Here is an 18,923-nt window from a genome sequence, read left to right as displayed (position 1 = left end):
GGGGGGGGGGGAGAAAAGATTATTTTCTCCTTTATTTTTTTCTTTTTCCTAAATGGAACACAAGATTGGATATGCATATTGTCCTCTCCCAACATGAAAGGCTGGAGCTGCAAACATTCTGTATACAGTAACTTTGGGTTACCATGGAGACAGAAGAAGGGAGACTACTATTCAGGAGTCAAGAGATGTGCCTAGTGCAGTGGTTTCAAAACTGGTGCCATTGGCAATGAAGATGGCTTCCTCCACCACCCCCTCCTCACACCCACTCTTGGGCACCCTCTGCTGCACCCCCTGCCCTCTCCTCCCTAGCCCCACACACTTTGTCTTCTCTCACCTCACCCACTCCCCAAATCCCCCCAGGTTCTGGGGCAGGAGCTGGGTTACTGCTGCAGTTTCCATTGGCAAGGAGGCACACACAGCCCATGGCCACCAACCAGTCAAATGGTGACAGACTCCAAAAAAGCTGGTAAGTGGTAGCTGCCTCTGTGGAGACACTCACTCTGGGAAACTGGGAAATGCTGGCACATTTACTCATCACCTGTGATGTGCAGCAATGCAGTTACTCTGCCACTCAGGTGTCTGCCACCCAGGCAGTGAGAAATATGCCACCATGGCACTGGATAGGCCAAACCTCAAATACTGTGTTCAGTTTGGGGCCCCTCACTACAAGAAAGACTTTGAGGCGCTGGAGTGCCTCTAAAGAAGGGCAACGAAGATGGTGAAGGGTCTGGAGCACAAGTCCTATGAGGAACAGCTGAGGAAACTAGGGTTGTTTAGCCTGGAGAAAAGGAATCTCGGGGGGACCTTATCACTCTCTACAACTACCTGAAAGGAGGTTGTAGCGAGGTGGGTGTTGGTCTCTTCTCCTAGGTAACAGGTGACAGAGCAAAAAGAAAAGCTCTCATGTTGCACCAAGGGAGTTTTAGATTGGTTATTAAGAAAAATTTCTTCATATGTCAAGCATTGGTATAGGCTGCCCAGGGAAGTGGTTGAGTCCCTATCCCTGGAGGTATTTAAAAGGTGAGGTGCTTATGGACATGGTTTTGTGGTGGATTTGGCAGTGCTAGGTTAATGTTTGGTCTCTGAAGATCTTAAGTGTCTTTTCCAATCTAAATGATTCTCTGATTCTATATGCCACTTCAAATAGGTCATGTGCTACCAGTGGTACAGAAAACCAGCCTTGAGAACCAAAGTAAGGCATCCTTGTCGATAATATGCATAATAACTAGGATGTGTGCCAAACAGCATTCACTCAAACTGGAAACTACGTATCAAACACCCCATCAATGGGCATAGTCAGACTCATAGGCATAGATTATTATGAGAAAATAAAACACACATATAATTGAGAGAAGTTCAATTGAGCCTGCTATGGTTACTCCAATGGGCATATTTTTCCAGAGTAGGTCCACATTGTCCTGTGGGGAACCCAGAGGAGCAGTGTACATAAAACCAAAAAACAATGCCATAAGAATGCAGTTTTGCTGCTTTCAAGACCCAGATGAGCTTGCTCAGTCCTCACCATGATATCTTCATGTATCACTGTGTTATACACCATGTAGGCAAACTTCAACAGAATCAAATTTTAAAATTCTAGAGCTTTTTTGCAACTTACATGCAACGTGTAGATTAATCATTAAATTCTGTTCTGTGCATTTTGACACCTGTTTCCAGGGCATTACAATGAAAGCCAGGGACTTCATACATACATTTGCTACAACAAAACCATCGCTAATCACTGCTTCCCAAAATACAACCCATAACTATTACTATTCAGCGGTCATATCCACATGATCTAATATTGTTGCTTTATAGTGTCTCCTCTTAACTGTCTCTGTTGGTCTCAGACACAGGGTGCCTATCAATGGCAACAGAAGTGTCATGAGCACAAGGAAGTCAGAATATCTCATTATACCGTAATATGGAATTTAAGAAAAGTCTATGTATAGCCCTCTCTGTAGGTTCCTCAGCAGACGGAATAAGGAGTTCTCTGTTAATGCTTGTCCTACTGTGAAACGCGTCAGCAAGCCCAAGTTACCATTAATATGGCTTGAATTCTGACAAGGTCAAACTGTCTGGACTATATTTAAAAACTCTTTTATCTTACTGCAATAGGATAACGTGTTCTAAGACTATACTGCAGGAGCATAAGACTCTTCTGCTGATTTAACCTAGGCTCAGAAGCTAAAGCTCTGCACCATGCTTCAAGTTAATTACTGCTGAACAATGCAGGAAAACAGCATAGGACTCCAGCACAGCACCAAGAGAATTAGTATGCCCTTCTGATCAAAGCAAACTAATCAGGCTAAGTCCAGGAAAGCAATTACAAAACTGCAAAAGTCTGAGAGAAAGTTTGGGTGATTTTATTTGCTCATTATTTGTGAAGGCAAAGCTCAGAAAAGGAGCAAATTTGACTACTGCATTAACATCATTGGACCCTGAGGTGATCAAGAGATCACCTGAACCACCTCTCTGCTCGACAAATTGATCAAGTTTAGGTGTGTCATTTTGGTAGGTGTTTCCTAAAACTGTCCTTGATAAAAATTACACCTTCTCCTCTTCTAGTCTATACTGCACTTATCATTAGAAAAGTACTGTTTTTTTTCTTGAACACAATCTTTCCTGATGAAATGTTAAGCCTTTACTTCTTGGCCTACCTACAGGGAAGGCTAATCAGAAATCTGGAAAGTTTCTGGCTACCTCCAAGTAAGTTACATTTTTTTCTCTTGTGCAACACCCAAAACTAGACAGCGTTGAACAACATCACATGTTAAGTCCTTTCAGCTGGATGCGATTAGTGGTGTGTGAGTCCTTCTACCAATTGCTGCAACTTCATTCTAGGCCTTGGTTCACACTACTGAACAATCCATATCGTTATGTGACTCTGTAATGATCCTAGACCTAAACCTGAAATACGTCTTTGAACACACATGCTTTACACCACACAAACGTTGGAGGACAAACAACAGATTAATTGCTGGCCCTAATGCTGTGTTTGTGAGTGCTAAGAAGTCATTCCAAATGTTCCAAAAAGGATTAATGCAGTATAACAAGTCTATTTAATTACTGAAAGATCAGTGATCCTCATTTTACTATAAGCAGCTTTTCCTTTATTTGGAGGCTGTAAATAGAACAGAAATCATTATAGGACAACTATCATTCCTGTCCCAGAATATTAAAGTTATAGCAGCAATATAGTGAAAAAAAATATGTGAAAAGGCCAGGGAGGACTATATACGCACACTGCATTTGTGTATGAAAATGCAAGATTAGACACACGTTTTAAAATAAACCAGCACCCCTCACTGTAGTTAAAATGCAGAAACAATTCTTATGCTCTGTGTAACAATGTGGTATCTGTTTCCTTAACTAAAAAAAGAAAAGAAAAAGCAACAATTAAGCCTGTTAAAGTAATTACACATAGCTTTAAAAAAAAAATTCCCTCAGGTTTGATAAAACCAAAGAAGTCCATGACTCCTACAGCATAAGCCTTTATAGATGACTGAACTGCAGGCAGTGAACTCACCTATGAATGCATATATGGTAAAAATCACAACTTGATATAGATTACTTTAAATTATGTGTCTAAATCTAGACAGCCCAATCAATTTTCCAATTCTCTTTCTGCACAAGCTGGTTATTCTTTAACCGGAAGATAAACAATAGAATAACTTTTGATGTTAACCCTCAGTTAGCTGTAAACCAGTTTCAGTATTGCCTGGAGAAAGTGTATGGACAGACTTCTTTTCATTTTTATAAATTAATGTCACTTCCCACTCTGAGAAGTAGACACAGTAATTTTGTAGATGTTGATGTTATTGTTGGCTCATTACCAACACCATAAAGGAAGGAATGAGGAAAGCAATGTCTTAAGGAGTAGAAGTAGATGGCACACTGGGTCCAAAAATCACAAATTACTAATTAAGTATTTAGGAGAGTTTCAGTACAATCAGCAGGGGCTTCAGACAAAGGTAGGCCCTCCAAGAAAAGACCCTGGACTAACCCCTTACAAACCAGTGGTTCCCCCCTCCACTGCCTCACAAACCAGGCATGCCCAAGTCTGGGAGATGAAACAGGATGACCAGCATATTCCAGACACAAGCATGTTGTTACATTACCTTGGGTTTCATCTCACAACAGCCCAAACTCCTGACCATCCATCCTCCTCCCTTGGGGGTGTGCTCTGCTCTGACCTGGTGGCCCACTTGACTGAAAAACTTGGGCTATGAGTGCAGAGGGGGATAGGGAACTAGACCGAGCTCAAAGGCCTCCCCTGCAGGCACTGCGGGTGCCTCCTGCGTGGTGGGCCAGCTGGCTGAATGCACATACAACTGCCCATGTTGATTGTTCATTTTATCTTTCTGTCTGAAGTATTTTTCCCTTCAGTGTAACAGGGCAAGAAAACTCAAGACAGCTCTCTGAGCACACCAAAGCCCCTGCACCATGGTCCCATCCTCAAGGGCCACCCCTGCCCAGGGCTCCTACAGGCTGAATCATGGGTCACCCGAGGAGTGTTCCCACCACGGGCTGGGTCTCCTGTGGCGGGCCAACTCCACTGCGTGGTTTCTCTCAAACACCCTCTCCCACGGAGCGGTACCACCGCAGGGCTTGCAGTGGAGGAATGCTTTGTGCTGGCCCTCCCTGCTTGGGCAAGTTTCTTCCGTCTGGGCATGAGAGAAACGGGTAAGATATTTCTTTACAACACAAAGCCCACTTGGGGGCTGGGCACCGGTGCACACGGATTTTGCTTGCAGTGAAATATGGGAAGGGTTATAATTTTTCAGCCAGTACATATCTCAGTGTTTCGCAACCTTCGCTGAGGCAGGGCTGAAGAAAGCAGTGCTCTCTTCCCAGGACCAGAGGCACAGAGAGACTAAGCAACCTGCCTGCGGTCAGCTGGGGAGCCAGGACAAGGATTTTGAAGTCCTTGCATGTAAACATTGAGACATACTTTAAATTGTCATCACAGTGATAGTATTCAAGCTCCTTGCGTCAGCATTCCCACCCTCTTCCTTGAGAGGAACTATATAACTGCAGTTAAAAATCACCTAGATTGTGGAGTTTCACACTGAAGGAAAAGGTTTGGTCATTTACAAGTGCATGGGGACACTGTATGTACACGTACAATCTAATTTTTTTTTCTTTTCCAAAAAGACAGAGAAATGATGTGGACTGCAGAAAACTAAACGTGATCATATGCTGCAGAAGTCAGTGCATAGAGCTGTGAAAGAAAATGTTTTAAATGAAGTCCATTAGATTGAAAAAATCTACTCACCTGAGCAAAATTTTCAGGCTATGGCCTTAAATTAAGAACATACCAATTATCTGATGATCACTGGATTACAAATTTACTTGTTTTAAAATGGTACCAGTACTAGCATATGAGCTTTCTTAACCCAGCAAGGCTGTATCATGCCATCAGTTTTTCAACAGACCCAGTCACTGATTTCAAAAGCCACTGCTTCCCAAAACAGCGGCACAATGCAGCAGATGATTAGATGTAATACCCATCTCAAAAAACTAAACTGTCCTAACAGTCAAATTGTAGGTAATTACGGGAAGCACAAAGCCTACATCAAGAAGCTGACAGCATCAGGGACATTGACAGTAGGCAGCCTGTCAGGATATGGGGCCAATGACTCCACTCCTCACCAAGAATAATTTTTAAGGGCAAGTAGTTTCCTCTAGAAACAAAGTGTTTCATTAAAAAAAAAAAACAAAACAAAAAAAAAAACAAAAACAAGCAGAAGATAAAGAATATTCTTTCTCCCCTTTTGGTAAGTTTAGATACTGCATCAAGCATAGCGTGTAAAGTCCTTTGCTTTAGAGACCACAGTTGCTCTTTAATGCAATCTGGGTCTTTAAGAAAATGATGTTTTGATACTAAAGAAATCAAACAGCCACTTACGACACTGACATGAAATGTTCCTCCATTTCATGTCAAGAAATTATTTTGATCAGCCTTTTTTTCCCAAAATCGAAGTGGTATGCATACACGTTACATTTTCATCACAAAACATTTTCAAAGAGGAACCTTCTTCCCAGCACATCCCACTTGAACAACACTGACGGTGAAATGGGTCTGACTAAGACTGATGGATGTGGCCCATGAAAACCTTAGCAAACCAATGCACCCTAACAGAAGAGAAATGCACTGCAGCCGGAGAAAGGATGGAGTTTCCCTCCAGCCCCTGGAAATCCCCCTCCACCTCTTCCACTATGGAGGGCTGTCAATTTCTCCCCATCGCTGTCAGCAGACAAAAGGTGGTGACATCAGGAGCACATCCAAGGGAGGACAGAGCTGCTCTGAAGGGACACTGAAACCCGCTGGGGTGTAAATTCAGGGACGAGGTCTTCTTGTCAGTGATTACCACAAAGAACCAGGGGAAGTGGTGCGGCTGCTGAACAATGGAGGGGTCAAGCAGTTCGCAGACATTTCATGACCCAGACAAGTCAAGGTCAAGAGATTGAGGTAGCAACTTGGCCTAGGCATGAGTTACAGCACAAATGAATTGTTTTAACAAATCGGCTTTGGTCAATTAAACCTAACAAGACATGTTGCATCACGTAGCAGGGTTCTTGACACTAAGGCCAGGAGCTGAGGCCAACCTCGTAAAACACGTCTTTTAACATGGCATAGCGAATTTAAGGTAATCCGTCCAGAAACTGCAGATGTCAGAATAATAAAATACAAGTTGTCTTGACTAGGAGATGTTTTCACACTTTTAAATCAGGGACACTGGAGTGTAGTCATCCTTCCAATATGTCTAGCAACATTTTCAATGGCATTAATCATGCAATGGAAAACTGATGCTGCAGTAAATATACTTGCTATCTCTCAGACAAAAGGCACATCCATAATAATTTTCTAAGCAAATCCAGCATTTCCTTGTTAATCGCTTCATCAAAAAAGGCTGACAATGATTTGGCATTTTAGGCCAATGTAATTCACAAGCAAAAATATATATGCTCTATAAATATTTTAATTATTTTAATTTTTAAAGACATTGAGTTTGTAATTACTGGATTTTAATGTGTACACATTTCTTGGCTTCTATTTTAAAAAAAAGTATAAATCCTACGACATCTCAGAAGATGGCTTGTGAAGGATATGGCAAGGTAACTGACTAAAAATTAAAATACAATGATAGATTTAAGATAAATAGTTCATACTTACCTTTCACTTGTTTAAATTCATCCTTTTTGAAAATATGCATAGTCATCAGGTTAATATAACTTGAAGATTGGGAAGACAGGTATATAAACAGTATGTTCAAGACCTAATTGTTTAAAATTCTCAATTGTCAAATAACTGCAAATAATACAGCATCTACTTACTTGTGCACAGCATTTGCATCAAACCTGTATCACAAAACTTATTTTTTTTCCTAATTTCTCGACGGGCACGCTGCATTTCTCAAACAAGTGTTCACTAACTTCATTTTCGCATTTGGTTTTCCTGTTCACTCTCTAAGGAAGAAAAGGGGAACTGCTTTGTTCAATTTCCGCGTGTATTTTTTCTGGGGGGAAATATTTAAAAGCCCACTTAAAGCCATAGAGTTGTTTTTAGTGAAGGTGCCTTTATGGAAAGACACTGGAAAACTTATAAAAGTTTCTGTTCTGTTCTGGAGATAGGCTGTTACTGCTAAAAAGTGCAAGGTTTCTCTGACGGAAAAGAACACTTCATGGTTGAATGGGCTTCAGCTAGGCTTTCGGGCCATGCTTTCCCCAGTGCTGTATCACAGCAACTTCTCCTTATTTTCATCCTATTTCTTAGAGTAAAACCAAGTTGTTTAAAAGGTCCCAAACACAGTAAGTAGTTACAAGGAAACTAATGTTAAAATTACTCTGGTGTCCCTATAATTTTAAGTCACCTTTTTGACTTGAGGAGGGGCATGGGGACAAGAGGGATGTAACACACAGGAACCACAGGGCATAAAGGCAAAAGCTCTGGTCCCCAGGCTAGCTAAAAACATCGGAAGGCTATTATTGATAACTACACTTTAGACTATCAGCCGTTCCTCAGACAGTCCCCCACAAAAGCCAAGTCTGAAGTGCCCATCCCCCACTGACGGTGAAAAAAGCTAGAAGAAAAGTCAGACACCAATAACGAAGTTCCTAAGAAACACCTAAAGAAACACATTTATTTAAAATTTAAAAAGTACAATATACTTCAGAAAAGGAAGGAACATCTCCTTATAGAGAGTTTGGTGGGGGGAGAGTGCAAGAAAGTAATCTTTTTGTAAAGAATAAGGGGGAGGCGGGGGGGGAGATTAACAGCTGTGCTAGAAGAATGTTCCCAACTTCACACACAACTCACTGCTCCCAGACAGTACAATATACACACCCAAATCAACTCTCTTTTCGCTTGGGCAAAGCTAATAATCTAAGGTTTACTTCCCCTTTACTAGCTTCCAAGCCTTTCAAACCTCTTCTAATCTAGGCTTCTCTGCCCTGAGCCAGATTTTTAGCAACTGCTTCTAGCACTCCCACCAGAGTTAAAAAAAAAAAAAAAAAAAAAAAAAAAAAAGGAGAGACTGAGTAAAATCATGAAACCTCCCTATAACGAATGACATCTTGTTTGACATCTGTCAAACAAACTGGCTAACCACACAGACCTTCTTCCTTTTTCACATTCACTTAGCATCTGGAAAAGTGTCTCCAGATAAGGGATTTCTTCTCCACCCCACAATGGAAGGAGCAACCTTATTCAATTAAGTTAGCCATTTCACTAGATCTTGAGAGCATCCTAACCTGGGCAATTACACCAAAGCAACAGACCACCTTGCTGTTGAGACTGGAACGTAACACTTTAGGAAGCCTCCTGAATTACTGTGCTTGGCACTGCGGTATGCCACTCCGAGGACCAGAGCTTCGGAGGGCCACCAGTCCTTGAGATGTCTACATTACTGCGCTAGCAGCAGGGAGGAGGAGAAGGAAGGAAAGCAGGAAGAAGGGAAAGCTAGAAAAAGAAGAGGACTTGACAGCGATCTCGGGCAATTAACTTTAAAATTCAACCTGCAGTGGTATTTAATGTTTAATTATTTTAATGAAGTTTTCACAGTTACAATGAATTCAATGTGCATAAAAATTAAGAAATTTAAAACATAAATCTCCACTGTTATTCGAGGGATTTCCTTTATGATTTAGTGGCCTTATTTATAGTTTAAAAGCATTTTTTTTTGTTCCCAGTATTGTTCTTCCGTCTGAAACTACCGTGAAGCAAGAATCTTCTCTTTTCTATTCTTGTCTTTACTTTGTAGCTTCTTGCTGTCAATCTAAAGGTCATTCATAAACTAACACTGACCTCTAAATTTTCAACTAGTTGCACAGAATTTATTTAACCATAAGTCTCTTTTGTCTTAAACACAATTAATGTCATTTACCCCTATGAGAATGACTCCCCTTGGTGTATCAGATAAGAAAAAAGAGAATGAGTTAAAAACTCCTTCCTAAAATGTATACGTATTTCATTCCTGACTGCAATAGTAAAATTAAATATGGAAAATTCCCTTTCCTTTCTCATGAACCTGTCATATAACCCAGAACCCTGTTCTGAGGGAAACTCAGATTAAAATTAAAAAGAAAAAAATATACATTTTGGATTTTCAGATCTGCTGTCCGAATGTCAACTCACACATACACGTGCTGAAAAATGAAAACTGATGGGTGACCTTTTTAAATGTTTTAATATCCTACATCTTCATAAATAAAGTATCTATAATCATCAGTTGAAAATCATTATTAAGTCCATATATACACCAAATGAACCTTCATCTCCTAATGACAAATGTCTTTACTGCTTGTAATTTTCAGCACAATAGAGATATTCAACAAAGAAGCCATCCAAAATTTTACATCAGAAAACTAGAAAATAAATTGATACACTGTCTTCTTCAGTTGACATGAAAAGTTTTTTAAAATAACATTTTCTGCATGCTTGGACAGACTGGAATTGCTCAAGGTAATTGAAAGTTTTAAAAGGGTCCATTCTTCCCTATCAGGTTCTTAAACTACAAAAAGCTCTTCTCACATGACAGCCTATAAAGTACAAACTCATACTGCTGCTTCTGCACTGGCTCTCTGTTTCAAAACTGAGATTTAGCAGAAGGGATCAGCATGCCATTTCACTGTGTAAGGAACAAGCTCCTAGAGCACCTAGACACCTATAGGTACAGGCAGTAATAGGCTCTATTTCCTGTTGTTCCCAGTGTAACTAATAATTTGCTGTGTAAACTCTAACAAATCACCTGGTACCTTGACATATCCTTCTGCAAAACAGGTAGAAGGTTTTACTGTATGTTCTCAGGTAAAGTATTCAGAAGGAGGCAAATCATTAAAGTTAATGGAACTAGGAACAATCAGCAGCTGAAGGGATTGATTGATTCTTCTAAGCCTATTATTTTTTTATTAATTGTATGCGGAAGCATCAGTGCGCACAAGAAATGTAAACCCTCATCCAAAATTCATCTGAGTAGTGCGCTACTTAAGGCGTATGACCATTATATGACTTAAGCAGAAAGGAGTTGGCTTAAAACATAATTTTGATCGTGATTTTAAGTGGAATTTCTTGTAGCCACAGCAAACTAACCAAAATAATTTTATCATTTTAAAATACTAGAAGTATTATTAGAATATTATATTATCAATTTTCTATACTTAGTAAATGAAAACTGAAACATGAAAATGACTATGCAAACCTATTTCAAAGTTTTAGCTCCCCATAAAAATAAATTCACAAAACTGAAAAATCTTGATAAAAAGATCAAGCCATTGATACACCGAGAGTTCACCCACCCACTCTTGCAATATAGATATATCACGTTTAAAAAATAATTACAGTTCCTCCTAGAAGGAGGACGTGTTTTTCAAAGTAAGGTAGTGCATACACGTTACCGGGGCTGTCCTACATGAAAAAGCGATACCCCCATTCAGGTAAGGATCACCAGTTTGACGGTGTTAAGCAAGGGTAAAACCAGTTTCGAATCAATGTAGATGTGGCACTCTGTGCCCCAGCTGCGATTATCTGAAGATGTGCTTATTAAGAGTACAAAGCTCACTATCAAAAGTGGGGTAGGCCCGTGCCCCTCGCCCCGGGGGGCTGCTGGTGGGAGGCAAGCGGCAGTCGCCCCCGGCTCCCGGGACCCTCAAATATCCCAGCAGGGCAGCCGGGAGGTCCCGCAGACAAAGTGCTCCCCTACCTCAGCTGCAGAAGCCAGCACATGCCCTTCCTCCCCGCTTCGTTCTCCTTTCCCTTCCTTTTTTTATTTTTTTTTTCTTTTTTTTTTTTTTTTTTTTTTCCCCTGTTCCCCCCCCCCCCCCATCCCCAAGAAACAGGGCACAGTCTGGCAGTTCAGGGACTCACATAGGCCAGGCTTCCTTCTGTGCAGCCCTTTGGGTAGGGCTGCTAATCCTTCTTATTAATTAACGAGATAATAGCAGTTAACCGGAAAGCAATATTAATGCTAACTATCTAGGAAACTTCCAGCAGAAATGATTTAGTCTTTTTGCTGATTTCCTGGTAACAGAGTCATGCAGCCGGAACTGTAGCAGCATCTTGATGGTTTAAGAAGTTAAAAAAACAAGAGTGCCTGAACAGTATCAGACTGAGTACATCTGCATCTATTTTCTGTCCTCCTTCCTGGAGAGTTTAAAAGATCCTCCCCTCCCTCAACTTCGGAGTTTATTAGCAGCTGGGGATGCGGGCTCCCCCAATTATATCACTCTTACACAAGGACAAAGGAGAGTGTAAACAGTAACATGACTGATCTGAGAAATGTGCTCTGAGAGGCACATGCATGAAAAACACTTAAAATGTTTACCATTTACATGTACCATTGCTTCAGTCCTTTAAACTTCCAAAGCATTTCTCAAGGTCTACTATGTTTCATTCAGTATGTGCTGAAATATCTAACATCAAGTTTGGATTTTATTTATGCTGCAACAAACAGCAGAGATGACACAGGGATTAGGAATTCTGCAGATGAGGCACATTGCTATAGATATATCACATTTTAGAAAAAACAGCAATGCAATTCTTAATTTTTTTTTTAACTAGCCATTGTAAGGGTAAGTAAAATATCTATCGGAAGAAGGGATTTATATTATCTGGGTTCTGTTGCAGCAAACAAGTACTGCAGCTTTCATTCACTGATTGTCAAAAACTTTCCAATGTGCCCACTGCAATGCGGATGCCAACCAACGAATCAAAGGCATTCAGCAACTAGACAAAGAGGGTCTGATGCCAACCTCGGTGCCACTGGCAACCATTATTGGCATCAAGCACATTGTCTGCCTTTTTTTTTTCCCCTCTCCTGGCACTCGACAAACAAAATGGCGGTTCTTGTAGCAACGGGAACACAGCATAAGCGCTGCACTGAATCAAATACCATCAAATGATTTTATGGACTGAGATGCGTTTCATACCAAACGATAGACAGTCTCTGATGCCTGACAGAAAAAAAAAAAAAAAAAAAAAAAAAAAAAAAAAAAAAGAAAAAAAAAAGCAGTTTTGTCAATAGAAGCAATGTTCATGCCATTTTCAAGGATTGGGCTTTTTAAAAACTCGGGGGGGAGAGAGGGGGGACCTGATGCACACAACAGACAGAGCCCCATAGAAGTGTTTTATGATTAAGAATTATTTTGGCGTTAAACACTGATCACAGTGTGTACTTCCCATTTTCTTCCTCCATTTCAGTCAAAGAAGCAGCATTGCAACCTATGTCAAGCCCCTCTCCCCCTTTTTTTTTTAAGATCCTAAAGCACAAGAAGATAGTAGAAATAGAACAGGGGGAAAAAAAAAGAAGATGCTGAATTCTGAGGGAGATGAGTGAAAAGTGGAAGCAGATGAAGTTGGTCAATGACAGAACTTCATAGGTCGGTCCTTATTTCTTCTTTCAAGGCAGGCATGAAAGTAGAAGCTCTTTTTATTAAGAACTGAAAGTATTATTGACACTTCTAGATCTGGAAATTGTCAATATATTGTAACATTACTCTGCACTGCAATGCGGATGCCAACCAACAAATCACAGGCATCCTAGGCTAAACAAAGAAGGTCTGATGCCAATCCTGGTGCCACTGGCAACCATCACTGGCACTCGAACTATCCTTCCTCCTCTTTTTCCCCCCTAATCTTCTTTTTTAAAGCAACAAAAAACCAAACTACTTGGCCCCTTTATTCATTTTATGTGCTAATTCCTTCTTCATATTTCGTTCAAGGATTGAATTGTTTCTATGTCTCCGCTTAGATTTTTACATGACACCATTAGGTGGGCTTACATATTCTAAGAGAGAAATAAAAAGCAAAAGAGCACATGTATAATGCAGCATTTTGGTTGACTTCATGCTTATCTTTTGCAAAGCCTGGTGTTCTTAATCAAGTGCACTACAAAGTGCCACAATTAACGTGCTTTCATTGAAAACAGAGAATGAAAGTTTGACAAAATGGAAAAATACAAAGATAACTTAATATGACTTCTTCAAGAAGAGAGCCAACAGCTGTTAATGGAAGATTTACTGTATCAGCAAGACAGATAGAAAATACATGCAGTTTACAATAAACAAAAGGGTCTACTAAGGGTAACTTGGTACATAGAAATTAGCCAGCTTCATCTTCCAGTATATTCTCGAAGTAGCATCATGTAACTTTGAAAGTTATGATATTACAGCATGCTTATCTTACTAATTTCTGATTAGATGAGTGTTTTAAATAAACTCCTATTCTCAATCCATTTAAATCAATAAAATCAGCTACGTCCTGCAATTCCTTCTCCCACTGCAAGTTACTGGCTTCCAACAACTTAGAAGTGGACAGTGTGTAAGAGTACTCTCTCCCCAGCTGCTTCGGCTCAAGAGCTACTTAAATCGTTTTGCCTCCCTTTGTAGTTTTGACTTTCAGAGACAGGTAAATCCATTAGAATAAATCAGTAAGCTATTTCTTGCAGTACATGCATTCAAAACATCATTTGAATTTTTCTTCACAGAAGGAGTTTAAAGGTACAAATTATTTGCAATTAAGCTATTTTGTTTAATGCTATCAAAGAAATCTTTCTTCCCATGTTATTGGGGATCAGATTTACCGGACTCTGCAGCTACTTAAAGTCGCTGCAAAATATCTAAGTGTTGTCCACTGCTGCAGAGAGAAAAATACAAAAACTACAAGCGGGGCGGGGGAGGGAAAGAACAAACCAACCAAAACAATGAACTATATTTTTTCATTATGAATAATCAAAAAAAAATTGAACCCTATTTATACATCAACATAAGCATAGTGCTCCACCTGCGTGAGTAAATGCTAAAAGACAAATTCACCAAAACCAAAAAGGTTGTATTATCTATCTGTTCTTTTAAAGAATGAGTACATACCGAATTAAGACATGCGCAGTTTTACTTTTTTGTTACTAACAAAATCCATCCCATTTGTTTTTCAGTTAAATCCCGCAGTTACGTATCGGGCATCAGATCACAGCCTGCCATCTGCCCTTCTGCAGGCCATTTCTGCCTACTACCAGGCCAAGTTGTGAAATGGCCCACCATCTGCGGCTGGTCAAAATTTCCCTAGTTGAGATCTGCGGCTAAAAAAGAAATGCTTTATTACTGCTGATCAGTCAGCAATACAAAGATGTCTAGAGGACAGTACAATCACCAGAAAGAACAAAAATGGCCCCTCACAGAGAAAAAGCATTTCAGAAGGCTTAGTATCGGAGAAAAAACCTTTACCTACTTAGAGCCATCTACAATTTCAGGGAACCTGGCTATGAGGATTGTTACCTGAATATGCCATATGACCAGCAGTTTTTTCCCTGATACACGATTGTCAGAAGCCCTGTTTTTATTTTCATTCTGTGATACTAACTTTAAGAAGCTTTTCCATAGTGTTCTGCAATTTTCTACTTTTCAATTATCTGCCAAATAAAATTAAGTATACAAGTGTGATAATAAAAATATATTTTTCATGGAAAATTCTCTCAAAATATTACAACCTGGATCTTTGTTTTAAAGTTCAGATAGGTAAGATGAGCTAGTGATGTAAAATACAAATAAAACATTAAGTGCTGTATGCTGTAATTTTGATTACTTACAGTATTTACAAAACAGTATCGCTGTGCTAAAGTTTTTTCATGTTTTATTTTAAAGACGTGAGAAAGTCTACAATTGCTCTTCAATGTGATAGCAAGTTCATCCATTTAAGGATCAAGTGATAAGTTGTAATTACAAAGACAATAATAAATATTTGTAGAATTTATTGTGATCGTGCAATTGCAAATCCCTGCATCTCTTACTAACAGTACTGGGGGAACTAAAAAAGGAAAAAAAAAACCAACTTGAAAAACAAGAAGAATGTTTTCTGAAGTTACGACTGGAAAAACTACACAATATATTGCTACTTTTTGACAAAAAAAAGAAAAAGGCAACTTCAGCAGAACTGAAGCACTACCTTGGTTTGTCCTGCTCCCTCTTGAAAGAGAACAAGGCACGTATGTCAAACGTACATGTCATTTACAGAGGTCTGTAGGAATATGTGTGTATGTAAGTATATACGTATACATGATGATTTACATATGGATATGTAGCCACATTACGTCTATAGACCACAGAATAATGTTTCACTGGAAGCCAGCCCATAGGGGAAACAGGGCTACTTGGATTCAGAGTTTGACATACTAACATAGAAACACAACAATCTGCTTCCTACCTTGCTCCTGCACGTAGTATGCCAAAAACAAATCAAGCTCCTTGACTGATACTGTTATGTGATGTGGCTGGACGCAAAGTGCTGGATTTGTGCAATGTGGGGATTTCATGAGCCGCTCTCCATCCGTACTTTCCAAGGGGATGCCTTTGAACAGGATCACCATGACTAGATCCAGACGCCAGACTTTGTCAGCCTGTCGCAGGCAGTCGATCCTCCTAATCTTACCCTTCTGGTCAGGATTGGACAATACACAGCACGGGTGCTTCTTTCCAGTCACCGTGAGCACAAAATCCTCCCGGAACTCTTGGCGAATATCTTTGCGCAGCTTGGCCAGGAGCCTGGATGCCCACTTCTGTTTAATTTCAGGCTTTTCGCTAAGTAGCTCATCCTTGACTGCTCTTTCCTCGTCCTTTGACATTCGTTTCTCATGTTTTTTAAAGTACTTGCGTTTTCGAGCCTGAAGGTTGAACCAAGTATAGGCAATTGCACGGACATGTGGAAGAAGTGCCTCAATGAACGGGTGAAATTCATCCTGTGGAAAGAAGTGGAGTGAAAAAAAAAGAAGAGAAGAAGAAAACTCAAAGTCAGTAAGTTCTCATAGTCAAAGCAGTATCAAGAAAGGTTTCTGAAAATCTTAAAGTGAAATCCAAGACGAAGAGAATAAGCACTTAAAATTTACACAAATTTCTGCATAACACCTTTTATGCAATTACTACCACTGTCAGGCAGCAGACAAAAAGTACACAGAGAATTGCATTTTCCCCGTATTTCACTCTTGGAAAGAACCATGTGAAGATTTTATTTTGTATGCCTCCCCGCACTTCATCCTGCAACACTGCAGAGACAACATCATTTAAAAGAGATGCTATCAAGATGTTTTGTTTCTAACATTTAAATATCTGAGTAAATGGCTAACATCAAGAAAAAGTACCATTGCACAAAGAGGACACTATACGGTTTTAAAAAATCTGAGCAGAAATGTTGAGAAGGCTGAGGCGAATGCCACAGTTCATTTCTCTTCTCTGTGGCACAGAAACACAAAGCATATACACGCTCAGTGTAATGCCACACAGTTCCCGCTTTTGGAGCATGCTCTCAGCAAGAGACTGCTGGTGGCACAAAGAGCATGCGCCATTAAACTTGATCCATTTTCTTATCAAACGTCCAACATTCCAGCACTGAAACAGCACCATTCCAGTGGTGGTAACTAGAGAAACCAGTATACAGTAAGGGAAGGCGGGCAAAAGACACAGCGTGTCGTATACAAATCCCGAACAGCAGCTTCTGTACTCTCAGCTCTTCAGGCTTCCCTCCCACCACCCCCAAACTCTGTAAAATAAAAGTTTATGAAGTTGAGAACAAAAATTACATTTATGTTCTTCCGGCAGCTCCACCGTGGGTTTTGAAGCCCCACAGAGTCAGTTAATTTGTTAACTGATCACATGAGTGTGGCAATTATTCTAAACCCCTTAAAAATCAATCTGAGGTGTACAATGAAAAATGGCAACTTGGCACAAACTTTGCATTCTTTGTGTTTCTGCATGCTGTGGCAGAGTGACATTACGAGTGCACCGCTGGTCAAATGCTGCTTTTGTGAAATCCATACAATTTATTTACAGTTCCAAAATATCCCTTTCTGTCATCTGGCTTCACCTGCAAGTTCTTATCTTCTGCCTAGCAGCGATACAGATTGCATTAAGGAGGTAATACTTAGTTGTCGTCTACAAGTACATCCTATAGCAATTAAATTAATTCGTTTTGTCTGCTTAAAGTACCATCCTACACATACATGTTAATATCTAAATAGGCCTTTCCCAAAAACTAATGCCTCTTTTCCGTGAGCAAATCCACTGTTTAAAACAGCACAATCTGCTTATCAAATCTGTATTTTGGGTTGGAAGGGAGACCTTAGGGGAGGTAGCTTTCTTCCTGTGTGCAGGCATATTTAGTTTTAAATACCACGCAGTTTGCTTATCATACTGAGTGGCACAGTGCAATCAAACTAAACCTGAGCCTTTTTTATACAATTATATTCAAGAATACAATTAACAAACTAATATTTTAGCTACGCTGCTAGACAAGGAATAAATTATGTTTAATCAATAGACTGATTAACTCCATTAGGTAAAAATGATGAAAGTATAACTAATGGTCTCAATTACACAGATTTCAGACTGCCATTGTAGAAGCTTCAGGCCAAGAATTTGGTATTTAAATCTTCAAATTTCAAACAAAATTCAAAATTACCTGAATGGTGAAAAAAAAACACGAGATCCAGTTACCTCTCTTCCTTAACCACCCTCAAATCAAACAGAGAACAACAGAAAAGTTGCAAGCAGTTTACCTATGACCATGTTACCTTCACGGGAAAAAAAAAAAAAAAAAAAAAAAAGAAAAAAAAAAAGAAGAGAGAGACAATATAAGAAGATATTTCAGGACGTAAATGACTGCATTACAGTATGATGCTTGACAAAGCCACAAAGGCAATAATTAGACTGATTAGTAGTTTCCAGCAGAGATTTGAACAATTCTGATACTATACTGGCACATAAAACTAGGCCATGGAAAGAGTTAAACCACAATCTGTTCTTTGTGTGGGAAGGCAATACTGCTCTGAGTAACCACAGCCCATGATAAGACTTCCCTATCTTCATACGCTTTCTGATGCCATGCTTTTTTTCCTCTCAATTATAACTACTAAAGAAAGTTTATTTTTTCTTCTACAGAATTCAGCTTAATCAAAGTATTCAAATAAAATTTTAAAAAAAAATTAACATAAGCATAAAGACTGTTAAATCCTTACAATTCATAGTAGACTGAATAAAACCAATTTACTACAGGTTTTGAAAATTCTAACAGCTGCGGCTAAAGGTGGGGTGAAGAGCTTTGGGAGAAATGAGTTTTTGCCCCAATTCAGTGGTTTCCCCTACATCTAAAAAGACTTCATCTTTTTAAACTTAAAATGGCAATAAAATTAATGTGGAAATATTCTACGCTACTAGAATGCTGCACATCCAGATCTCATTTTTTAAGAAGAACATCACAAACTATTTTGAAATGGCTATGCCTTTAGGTAATACACATAGTATTACCAATAATAACCTATAGCACTTTATGTCTATGAAAATTTTATAGAGAAAAACTCCACTTTTCGCATTCCAGTCTGTAGTGGTTGAATGTTTCCTTTTCAAAGGGGGGGGGGGGGGGGGAAGGACGAGGGGCGCACAAC

General features: G+C 39.6%; 1 protein-coding gene across 3 annotated transcripts in view; it reads right to left on the bottom strand.

Moving 5' to 3' along the window:
* The window catches only part of NFIB (nuclear factor I B), a 271,990-nt gene that overhangs the window by 148,893 nt on the left and 104,174 nt on the right, over positions 1 to 18,923 (bottom strand). For 2 of the 3 annotated variants that reach the window (XM_035895570.1, XM_009640034.2), the window contains exon 2: positions 15,695 to 16,226. In XM_035895570.1, coding sequence (XP_035751463.1) covers positions 15,695 to 16,226 — 532 coding nt within the window. The remainder of the gene's footprint in view (positions 1 to 15,694; positions 16,227 to 18,923) is intronic. The other variant, XM_035895571.1, reaches the window with a different exon arrangement.

This window comes from Egretta garzetta, unplaced genomic scaffold (assembly GCF_000687185.1).
Source record: "Egretta garzetta isolate BGI_Z169 unplaced genomic scaffold, ASM68718v1 scaffold175, whole genome shotgun sequence".
Lineage (NCBI taxonomy): Eukaryota > Metazoa > Chordata > Aves > Pelecaniformes > Ardeidae > Egretta > Egretta garzetta.
Note: the sequence above shows the minus strand (reverse complement) of the source record. Positions and strands in the feature narration are given on the sequence as shown.